This window comes from Aquarana catesbeiana, linkage group LG05, assembly GCF_042186555.1.
Source record: "Aquarana catesbeiana isolate 2022-GZ linkage group LG05, ASM4218655v1, whole genome shotgun sequence".
NCBI lineage: Eukaryota > Metazoa > Chordata > Amphibia > Anura > Ranidae > Aquarana > Aquarana catesbeiana.
The window spans coordinates 637,531,707-637,544,042 of record NC_133328.1 but is presented as its reverse complement, the minus strand read 5'-3'; the positions used below and the strand labels follow the sequence as shown (position 1 = coordinate 637,544,042).

General features: G+C 48.5%; 1 protein-coding gene across 1 annotated transcript in view; it reads left to right on the top strand.

The window, feature by feature from the left end:
* Window positions 1-12,336, top strand: part of LOC141146118 (uncharacterized) — an 84,744-nt gene that overhangs the window by 40,939 nt on the left and 31,469 nt on the right. The window contains exon 2 of the mRNA XM_073632872.1: window positions 11,215-11,776. Coding sequence (XP_073488973.1) covers window positions 11,215-11,776 — 562 coding nt within the window. The remainder of the gene's footprint in view (window positions 1-11,214; window positions 11,777-12,336) is intronic.

Sequence of the window (12,336 nt, the reverse complement as noted above, 5' to 3'; positions counted from 1 at the left end):
TGCCGAACCCGAGCGCCCGGTAGACAACATACTGTTCGGCGCTTCAGGTCTTGGTTACAGATTGCCCTCTCTGTCCTTCTAAGAATTGAGTCCCCTACCACCAGAATCTGTCTTTCCTTTCCCTTTGCTGCCCCCCCACTCTCACTGGAGGAGTTCTTCCCCCGGCAGCTAGGAGAGTCCCTCATCTCCAGCAGTGCTGGTCCCTGACTGGTTTCACCAATGACACTCAATGGAGCGTACTTATTGGGATGCTCCAGTCCTGGATCGGCCTCTCTGGCACTTCCCCCTCTACCCCTCCTGACTGTCACCCATCTACTCTTTGCTAGTGCCTGCGCCTCTTTGTCTCCACCCGCCTCTGTGCTGGCCCCTGCCGGCACCTGCCGTATACATTCCTGGCTCACCTTTAGTATGGAGGGACTTCTCAGTGCTGACAGTTGCTTCCCTAGATTCAGAACCTGGGCTTCCAGGGAAACAATGTGCTTACATTTTGCACAGCAGTATTCACCCTCGATCAGATGATCAAGGAACGCATACATGCGGCAAGATGTACAAAGAGTAGCCTCTCCACACCGCCGGGCATCGTACCTATTAAATTTAGTGAGGATTTGGGGATTTTACCCTGTCCAAATTACCTAACAGCTAGCTTCCTGGCACTAATACTCAAGACAATACACAGGTACAGAGTAATTAATAGTAATCGATTAATTTCATAATCGATCTGTTACTACCTCCTCCACAATCCCACTTTCCCCTCTTCCTGCTTCTTCTACAATCTGTTATCAATGCCTCCTCTCTCTATCTCCCCCCCAAATCTAGTCTTACTGCCTCCTCTCCCTACCTCCTCCATTATCAGGTCTCTCTGTCTTCTCTCCCTACCAGTTCCATAATCTGGTCTCATTGTCTCCCCTCCTTATCTCCTCGGTAATCTGGTCTTGCTGACTTCTCTGACTTCCTTCTCCATTATCTGGTCCCACTGCCTCCTATTCTTACCTCCACCATAATCCGTTCCTACTGCCACATCCTCATACTTCTTCTTCCATAAATCTGTTATCACTGCCTTCAATCTCTAACTCCTCCATGATCAAATTTTACTGCCTCCTCTTCCTACCTTCTCCATAATCTGGTCTCATTGCCTCCTCTCTCTACTACCCCAATAATTTGATAATGCTTCCTCCCCTCCCTACATCCTCCATAATCCGGTCACCCTGCTTCCTCTCCCATCCTCTTTAGCAGTCAGGTCCCACTACCTTCTCTATCGTTATTTGGTCCATCTGCCTCTTCTCCCTACCTCCTCCACAATCAAATCTCACTGACTTTTTTTTTTCTCTACCTCCTCTACAATCCAGTTTTACTGCCTTCTCCCATCACCTTGTTCAAAATGCCATCTCTCTGATTCCTCTCCCTATCTCCTCCATAATTCTGCCTCTCCTCAATATTTCGTTATCTCGGCCTCCTCTCCCTACTTTCTTCTTCTTCTCGAGCTCATTCTGCTGCCTCTTCTACTCCCCTTTTTTTTTACCATCCAGTCATGTTGCCTCTTCTGGTTCTCCACTTCACAATGTAGCCCAACTCTTTTCTCTTTCATCCCTTCCAAAAATGATTTCCACTGTCAGCTATGAGGGGGCAAGCAGCCTCTTTGCACCCAGGCCAAAGTAATGTCATGGATATGATCTATCATCTGCAGGCAGGGCACATTTTCCCTATTTTTTTTTGTGCTTGGTGTGCTTTACAGCCATAGCCCATGGTGGTGATTGAGTGGCTAACTGAGCTGTCTTCCTCCTCCTTCTGTCACCCAGGGTCAGACTATCTCACAGTCATCACCAAGTGCCATAATGGAATATTCTTGGTCTAACTCTTTAGCCACAACTACCACCGCTGTTGTCCTGCCAACTGGCATAGAGGAGCCTGCTGAGTTATTTGGATATAGTGTCAGCCACTTGCTGCAAAGGATGCAGAGCAATTAATTGGCTAAGATGTTGTCTCTGAGGTCGGGAGTATTGGGACCCTGGAGGGAGGAAACGCCAGTCATGGACAACCAATTGGCAGTGATGTTCCCACAGCTTATGGTCAAGCTGGCTCCGGTGATGAGAGGGAGGATGCTGATGAGGTCTCTAAATGTATCTAAGTGCTTGATCAGTGGTGGCCTGTCCATAGGGGGCACATGGGCACCGCTCCCCCAAGCTATTCACCAAAAAAAAAAATCACTTCCGGTTTCGGGTCCCTGTGCTGTGGACTGGGTTTCGCGTAGAAGCATGCTGGAGTTTCTGCTCATTTTTCACCTCCCTCGGATGCTACTCTGGGCGCCTGACCCTTCACAGCATGGGACTGAATTCCCCTGGAGCAGCCGGTGTCCTGTCGAGAAATGTCCCCCATTGGATAGTGTCCGCCCTGTACTGCACAGGCGTAGCGCTTGCGCAGTATGGACAAAGGAGACGCCGAAAGTCTCTGAACATGATCAGCTGTACACGGCGCATGCGCAATTAAGAGTACATTATGCCACACTCTCCTGCATGCTCCCGATGCTCGTGCAAATCTGCAAGGGGCGGGTGAAGGGGCAGATGCATACAGTAGAGGCCACCCCTTTGAGAAATTCACCCCCATTGTAAGAGCTCTGCCCATCATGCGGCCTCTTCTGTATGCATCCGCCCCTACACCCGCACGAGCATCGGGAGCGTGTGCCACAATGTACTCTTAATTGCGCAGGCGCCGTGTACAGCTGATGAACATCTTTTCATGTTCTGAGACTTCTGAGACACGGCCCATAATTCACTGTGGCATCGCAGTGCATTGCTGGCTGATGATTGGCCAAGCATGCACTATGACCCGCATGCTTGGCCAATCACAGCGCCATCTGTACAGAGAGCCGTAATTGGCCAAAGCCAGGGTAGCTTTGGCCAATTATGGCTCAGGGGGTTTAGTACACGCCCCACACTATATAAGGCCACCTGCGTGGCGGCCTTGTGTAGTGTGTTGCGGCGGTGGAGAGATAGACAGAGAGACAGTGTCATTTGATTTAAGTTAGATAGAGTAGGCAGGCGAGTCAGTTAGCTGCACTTACAGTGTATTGTGTATGTATATATATTGTGACATTGGGGATTGTTCAGCTCAAGTGGATAGATGCGTTTTAGTGCAGTGAGTCCACATCAGAGAGGCATTTATAGTTAAGGGCCTGGTAGCCCACGTTTATTAAAGGAAAAAACAACAAAAGTCCATCCAGGAATCCCACGCAGGGGTCCAAGCTTCAGCAAGTAAATACAATAGAAAATCCAAATGAAAATGCTAGCCCACCTGGCTACTCTTCAGCAGTATTGCTGCTATAGGGAACAGGCCCCTCAAACAAGCTGCTTGGATGCACACAGTCTTAGGCTCCTTGGTCACACACAGTTTCAAGAGCTTCAATGCACACAGCTTCTGGCTCCTTTGACGCACACAGCTTTACAGCCCTTCAATGCACACAGCTTCTGGCTCCCTGGACGCACACAGCTTTGAAGCCCTTCAACGCACACAGCATCTGGCTCCTTGGACGCACATAGCTTTGAAGCCCTTCAACGCACACAGCATCTGGCTCCTTGGACGCACATAGCTTTGAAGCCCTTCAACGCACACAGCATCTGTTCTCACACAGAGACAGTTACTAGCAGCCACTGCTCCAACTTCACCTTCCTCCACCCTTTCTGCTCTCACCAGTCCCTCGTTATATGGGCTGTGTGCACCTGGGCACACACCCTGCTGGCTGTCCACAAGACCCGGACACAGGGTTGGAGATCCCGTCCCACCCAAGACTCTGAAGGATCTCCAAACTACAGAGCCCCATAAGGAACTAGCAAAACCTGGAGAAAACTGCCAGAGCAGTTCTCTCCACCTCAAACCTACACTCTGTAGCTCTGCACTCAGACAATATGCAGACTCTGTGTCCACTTTAACCCCATTTTCATAGTGACAGAGCCTTGCTCTGCCACATACCCCCCCCTCTTGTTTCGATCCGGAGGGAGAAACACCTGCACCCACCATAGCAGTTGGGACACTTCTGTGCTGGCCATCAGCCACGTAGGCCCAACCCTTTTTTCGGGTGTGCTTCCAGGTACGTCCCACCTTGGATCTTAACAGGGTCCTATAATTCCGTATACTCTGCCTTCCCTCTCTTCTCTTGGGGTTCCTGAGCATACTCTCCTCTCTTGGGGGAACTCTGCCTTCCCTGATCCTACCTTTCAGCTTACAGACGTCAGTTTTATCTTTCACCACAGGTCTTTCAGGTTCAAAAACCTCTCTCTGGTTACCCACGGCAACCACGTCACTTTTAACAGCACCAAACATTAGCAGATCATACATTTCAATGACATCCTGTCGAACACAATCAGTGCCATCTATCTCAGTACTTGTTGTTAGGACCAGACCTGAGGAGGGACAAAACACAGGCAAGTGATTACACCCCACGGGTCCATAGCACAGCTTCACCTCACCTGTTGTCCAACACTCCATGGGTAACTGATCTAACAAATGACACTGATCCAAGCACAAACTACTCCTTTCTGATGTACACATTACATTGTTGCAGCAACCAACATTAGCACTTTCCTTTACAGTGTCTCCGGGTACTTTAAGTTGTACCTCTTTCTGAGTGATAGAAAGCATCTCTGCTAGTGCTGCGTCTATTTTGGGCCCTACCTTCTCATGAGGTTTAGCGGGTGAAACAGTATCCACGCCCTCTATTGACCACTGCTCAGCCGCACCTCGGACCACACCAGCAGAGATGTTTATAGTCACTACACCAGCCGGAGAGACCTTTGATGTCTCCAACAGTTCTCCTGGGCACCTTCCATACCACTCAGTAACTGGGAGCACCCTCTCAGAGTACCTCAAGACTATCTGCCACACTGTTAATAAGCATTGGTCCCACCAATACCATTCTCGATCAAGGCTTCCCAGCACAGCCTGTACCACCTGGCTCCACCCATGGGTACTACGCAGCACCACCTGGTCCGACTGTGGTGGAGACACCCAAGTGTACAGTGAGTGCATTTTTACCAACTCCAGCATTTCAAGTAAGGTTTTTGTCATCTCTAAACATCCAATGTCTAAATACCAGACCTTTCTAAGGTCTTTTTCCCTGTCCAAGACATGGAGGGGCTCATCCACTGCAGCTTGTGAGGTTGAGACATTTGAAGAGACCTCCAACTCCTTGGAGGTACCCCTCATCACAGCCTGTTGCTCCCCTGGAGCGCTGTCAGACACATGTCTCACACTTAACCCTTCTGCACCAGTGTCATTTCTATACATATCCCCTTGGGTTGACACATCATCTGACAAGGCAGGCTGTAATACATGCTTTTGCCCTACCTGCTCTGGGGGCGCTACTGACACACACAGCTCTGCACTTTCAGCTTTTGCTGGCTGAATTAACCCCTTGACACCTGGGTTACACTTAGGGTTGTGGGGCTGCGCCCGCACACTCTCACTGTGTGACTCAGTCTTCCTTTGTTTCACCAGAGTAGCACCACAGCCATCCTGGAAAACCTCTGGCTCCAACACATGGAGACCCCACGAGACTTCCATGGACAAGCCTGCGCTTCTGGTTGTCATGGGAGATATCCTACTCCCATCATTGGCAGTGAACACATTTCCAACATTTTCAGACATGACATTAAAGGGAACACATTTTTCAATGTCATTATCACCAATACCATCACATTTGCCAACAGTAACATATTTGTCAGCATAACCATCATAATTTTCATTACGTATAGACATAACTGCTACTTTTGTGGATTGTCTATTACCAACCACAGCCTGTGAGCCTCTCCTCACATCACCCTCTATCTTTAAAGGGGAACTCTTTCCTCCTTGGGCAGCTCCATAGCTGACCTGGGAAACTCTCTGCTCCGTCACTGCAAGCTCCTCTGAAGTTTCCCTGGGCAACTCTGCAGCACCTGTCACTAGGGAACATGGCACAATAACAGTTTTGGTCACCCCTAGTTTAACCTCTCCAGCACTCTGCTGGATTATAGCAGGCACATGCATAGTTCCCATGTTCATTTGAGTCTTTAACCTTGCTGTCAGCTGGTCCTCACCAAGTGCCTCCCCACTGCTCCGGGTAGCACACTGCAGCAAGTCTATGTCCATTTGCACCGCGGATCTTCCTGCTGGACACACTCCCATGTCACTAGGTTCAGTCCCACAAACTGAAACAGTCTTACCATTTTCAGTGGCTGACATCATACCCTTCACTTGAGTGCGCTGTCTCTCAGCTGCATCCATACCAGCTACTCCCTCTGTGTGGCCACAGGACGACACTGCAGCCTTTCCAGACTCTTCAGCGTTGTTCCAGAACCTTGGGCAAGTAAAAATTCCATGCCCCACTTGACCACATTCCAAGCACGGTACTGGTAGCTGAACTTTACTTTCTTGGAATCTCCTTAATGCCTGGCTCTCTGTTGCCACAGGATACCACTGGTCATGACCATCAGCAGACAGACTCCTTGGATCCCTGACATCCCTGTTGGCCTGGACATTGCTTCCACAGATGACCATATTCCTCTTTTTCACACGCTGTTGTCCACCTGGCTTCCTGTTGCCAGGGGAAACTTCTTTCACTTCCTTTTTAACTGGGGATGACATGATTAATTTACCCCAGGTCACAGAAATTTCACACTTGGAAAAATTCTCTGGCGTGGCTGGGGCATGTGGTGAAATACCCTCTAGCCATAGAACCCTTTCCCTTGCTTCAGCAAGGATTGCTTCCTTTTTCTGTTTTGAACGCCCCATGCTTGCTGTCTTACACACAGCAACTTGCAACACACTTCACAGCAGAGAGAAAAAAAATATGTGATTCTCCTTTCACAGGTACACAACCTGCATGCAACACGGAGAGAAAAAATATGCGATTCTCCTTTCACAGGTACACAACCTGCATGCAACACAGTCCATCAAACTTCTGTGCAATGCTGTTCGCCTGGCTGCCACACACAGCTAGCAGTAGTTCCTGATGCGACTCACCATGGAGCAAGGACCTAGATTCAACCGTCTACATGCCCGCATTCGAGCACCACTTGTGACATTGGGGATTGTTCAGCTCAAGTGGATAGATGCGTTTTAGTGCAGTGAGTCCACATCAGAGAGGCATTTATAGTTAAGGGCCTGGTAGCCCACGTTTATTAAAGGAAAAAACAACAAAAGTCCATCCAGGAATCCCACGCAGGGGTCCAAGCTTCAGCAAGTAAATACAATAGAAAATCCAAATGAAAATGCTAGCCCACCTGGCTACTCTTCAGCAGTATTGCTGCTATAGGGAACAGGCCCCTCAAACAAGCTGCTTGGATGCACACAGTCTTAGGCTCCTTGGTCACACACAGTTTCAAGAGCTTCAATGCACACAGCTTCTGGCTCCTTTGACGCACACAGCTTTACAGCCCTTCAATACACACAGCTTCTGGCTCCCTGGACGCACACAGCTTTGAAGCCCTTCAACGCACACAGCATCTGGCTCCTTGGACGCACATAGCTTTGAAGCCCTTCAACGCACACAGCATCTGGCTCCTTGGACGCACATAGCTTTGAAGCCCTTCAACGCACACAGCATCTGTTCTCACACAGAGACAGTTACTAGCAGCCACTGCTCCAACTTCACCTTCCTCCACCCTTTCTGCTCTCACCAGTCCCTCGTTATATGGGCTGTGTGCACCTGGGCACACACCCTGCTGGCTGTCCACAAGACCCGGACACAGGGTTGGAGATCCCGTCCCACCCAAGACTCTGAAGGATCTCCAAACTACAGAGCCCCATAAGGAACTAGCAAAACCTGGAGAAAACTGCCAGAGCAGTTCTCTCCACCTCAAACCTACACTCTGTAGCTCTGCACTCAGACAATATGCAGACTCTGTGTCCACTTTAACCCCATTTTCATAGTGACAGAGCCTTGCTCTGCCACAATATATATATATATATATATATATATATATACATCCTAGGTGTTGTGTGTGTGTGTGTGTGTATGTGTGTATATATATAATATGTCTGTGTGTGTGTGTGTGTGTATATAATATATATACTGTATTCAGTTTAGCTAGATCCGTTCCTGTTATTCTCTTCCTAATATACTGACAGGCAAGCAGGTGTTTTTACAGTATTTACGGTTAGTGTACTGTGTCCTCTGCACAGTGTGCACCTAAGCTACCTGAAGACAATTGCTGGTGTTCTTCTGATCCTATTAATACCACAGGCAGGCAGCTGCAGTATTTACAGGTAGTGTACTGTGTCCTCTGCACAGTGTGCACCTAAAGCTACCTGAAGACAATTGCTGGTGTTCTTCTGATCCTATTAATACCACAGGCAGGCAGCTGCAGTATTTACAGTTAATGTACTGTGTTCTCTGCACAGTGTGCACCTAAAGCTACCTGAAGACAATTGCTAGTGTTCTCATACTAATAATACTACAGGCAGGCAGTTGATTCTGCTAGCTGCAGTATAATCAAATCAGTATATATATATATATATATGTGCATCCCAGCTTTGTGCAGCTACATCTCACAACAGGCCATTAGTATGTCTGAAAGGCCAACAAGGAGAGGCAGTTACAAGCCAATAAAAGAGGGCAAGCAGGCTCTGTGTCTAGAGGCAACAGTGCTGGTCATGGACACTGTGCATCTTCATCGGCACGTGGCCGTGGGACACGCTTGTCCTTTTTTTCGGTAGCTGGCCGCGTTGAGCCGCAACATGCTGAAGAATTGGTAGAGTGGATGACCAAGCCGTCCTCATCCTCTCACCCAGGCTCAGGGTACTTTGTCTGGCAAAGCAGCTGCCAACGTGGCCTCTTCCCTCGGCTCAATGTCATCAGTCACTCCTTCCCTAGCCCCACCGTGTCCTCCTGAGGTGTCCCCCGAACTGTTTGACCACAGTGTTGGGTACATGCTCCAGGAGGATGCCCAGCATTTTGAAGGCTCCGATGATGGTACCCAGCTAGAGGAAGGCAGTAGCGTGAGCCCAGAGAAAGGGGGTGCCCAAGAAGGACAGCAATCTGGCAGTCATGTTCCCCCAGCTGTAGCATACTGCCAGGTTTGCTCCAGTGATGGGGAGGGAGGGGATGATGAGGAAGTCACTGGCTCCACGTGGGTGCCTGATAGAAAGGAGGAGGCACATCTCCAACAAGGCAGGATGCCCTCCAGGGGCCAGCTTAATAGCAGCACACCGACTGCATCACACCGCAGAGGTCCGCAATTGCAGGGTGCTGCTGTCTCTGCGCGTTATTCCAAAAGTTCTTTTGGTGTGGGCCTTTTTTGAGATGAGTGCATCAGATCGCACCACTGCTATTTGCAACATACAATCAGGACCATAAATATTGGGACATCAACACAATTCCGATATTTTTGTCTCTATACACCATCACAATGGATTTGAAATGAAACTAACAAGATGTGCTTTAATTTGAGGGTATTTACATCCAAATCAGGTGAACGGTGTAGGAATTACAACAGTTTATATATGTGCCTCCCACTTTTTAAGGGACCAAAAGTAATGGGACAATTGGCTGCTCAGCTGTTCCATGGCCAGGTGTGTGTTATTCCCTCATTATCCCACTTACAAGGAGCAGATAAAAGGTCCAGAGTTAATTTCAAGTGTGCTATTTGCATTTGGAATCTGTTGCTGTCAACTCTCAATATGAGATCCAAAGAGCTGTCACTATCAGTGAAGCAAGCCATCATTAGGCTGAAAAAACAACACAAACCCATCAGAGAGATGGCAAAAACATTAGGTGTGGCCAAATCAACTGTTTGGAACATCCTTAAAAAGAAAGAACGCATCGGTGAGCTCAGAAACACCAAAAGACCCGGAAGACCACGGAAAACAACTGTGGTGGATGACCAAAGAATTCTTTCCCTGGTGAAGAAAACACCCTTCACAACAGTTGGCCAGATCAAGAACACTCTCCAGGAGGTAGGTGTATGTATGTCAAAGACCACAATCAAGAGAAGACTTCACCAGAGTGAATACAGAGGGTTTACCACAAGATGTAAACCATTGGTGAGCCTCAAAAACAGGAAGGCCAGATTAGAGTTTGCCAAACAACATCTAAAAAAGCCTTCACAGTTCTGGAACAACATCCTATGGACAGATGAGACCAAGATCAACTTGTACCAGAGTGATGGGAAGAGAAGAGTATGGAGAAGGAAAGGAACTGCTAATGATCCAAAGCATACCACCTCATCAGTGAAGCATGGTGGTGGTAGTGTCATGGCGTGGGCATGTATGGCTGCCAATGGAACTGGTTCTCTTGTATTTATTGATGATTGACTGCTGACAAAAGCAGCAGGATGAATTCTGAAGTGTTTCGGGCAATATTATCTGCTCATATTCAGCAAAATGCTTCAGAACTCATTGGACGGCGTTTCACAGTGCAGATGGACAATGACCTGAAGCATACTGCGAAAGCAACCAAAGAGTTTTTTAAGGGAAAGAAGTGGAATGTTATGCAATGGCCAAGTCAATCACCTGACCTGAATCCGATTAAGTATGCATTTCACTTGCTGAAGACAAAACTGAAGGGAAAATGCCCCAAGAACAAGCAGGAACTGAAGACAGTTGCAGTAGAGGCCTGGCAGAGCATCACCAGGGATGAAACCCAAAATCTGGTGATGTCTATGCGTTGCAGACTTCAGGCTGTACTTGACTGCAAAGGATTTGCAACCAAGTATTAAAAAGTGGGGGGCGTGGCTTGATGGTGGAGCGAGCGGCCGCATAGTTACAGCGCTCCGGCTCTCAACAACCATCCTGCAGGTATCCTGAGTCCTATCTCCTCACCGAAGGTCTCAATTTGTTCCCCACGGTGGTGGGCACGAAGCAGGCTGGCTACCATGGTGAAATACGGGCCGGCTTGGCCCTTATCCACGTCGGACCGTCTGGCGGGATTCCGGAGGCAAGATGGTGCCGGGACACAGGCCTCTCAGGCAGCCACGCTGCAGGCGAATCTGTCTGATGACCGGAGCTCTGCTAGTGGGGTGAGTGCTTCTACTCCTGCTATCTTCCGTACACAGACTGTCTCCCAGTTATCACAAGACCCCCCAGACAGCTCAGGACCCCCAGCAATCCACTGATGATGATGGTGAGCTGAATCCCCCTGCTGAACCAACCCTAGCCACCATTATGCTGGCTATACAAGATTGTAAGGCCTCCCTCACTACTCAAATAGCCTCCATAAGAATGGATTTCTCACTCCTTAAACAGGATGTCCAAAACCTCCGTGACAGGGCTGGGGATATGGAGGAACGTATTAGTTCCGTGGAGGACACTATGCACCCCCTAACTGTTAAAGTGAGAGATAATACTGGGGAACTAGCAGCTCTCCACGCCAAAATTGACGATTTGGAGAATCGTTCTAGAAGGAACAATTTACGTTTTGTTGGATTCCCTGAACGCGCGGAGGGCTCACACCCTGAAAAATTTTTATACTCCTGGCTGAGTGATATCTTTGGCACTGATGCGCCATCATTTTCATATGTGATTGAGAGGGCACAAAGTACACCCCCACGTCCTCCACCAGAGGGAGCACCTCCACGTTCAATCATCGCTCGCATCCTAAATTTCCAGGATAAAGTGGCCATTTTACGAATAGCAAGAGAGAAAGGTCCGCTTAAATACAACGGCAACAATATCTCTATTTATCCTGACTTCTCCGCTGAGGTGCAGCGCCAGCGCATATCATTCTCAGCAGTGAGGAGTCGTCTACGTGAGGAGGGATTGAAATGTGCTATGCTGTTTCCTGCCAAGCTCCGCATCATATTCGACGGTAAAGCTCACTTTTACTCCAGCCCTAAAGAAGCCATGGCTTGGCTAAACGACCGCTACAGGCCCGCAGACAGGCGCAGAGGTCACTGACAGCTTCCCCTGTTTAATGTTCCCCTCTGCTGAACTCCTTGTGGATGAAACCATGCAGTCCCCCATCCACTAAATGCCAACCTCATCATATGGGGCTACTCACCTATACCTGAGGTCTTATAATGAAGGGGAGAAGAGAGAAGAGAAGGAAGAAAGATCTATAATCCTGCAACAACCTTTGACATTCCTGCTTGGCCTGTCATTTCTTTTTCTTCCCCTTGCTAGTAAGAAGGACTGATTCTTATTTTTCTTATTTTTTTCCTTTTTTTTTTTTTTTTTTTTGGGTCTTCCTACAAAACATACCGAAAAGACATCCTGGATCAGGACATAACTTAATTTTTTTCTACTCTCAGTTGAGAGCCACACCGATCTCCACGTTACCTCCCCACCACAGTGGTGTGACCACGGAATAGTTGGACCCTCAATAACACTCCCCCCCCTTTTTTTTTTTTTTTTTTTACGGGGTAGGAG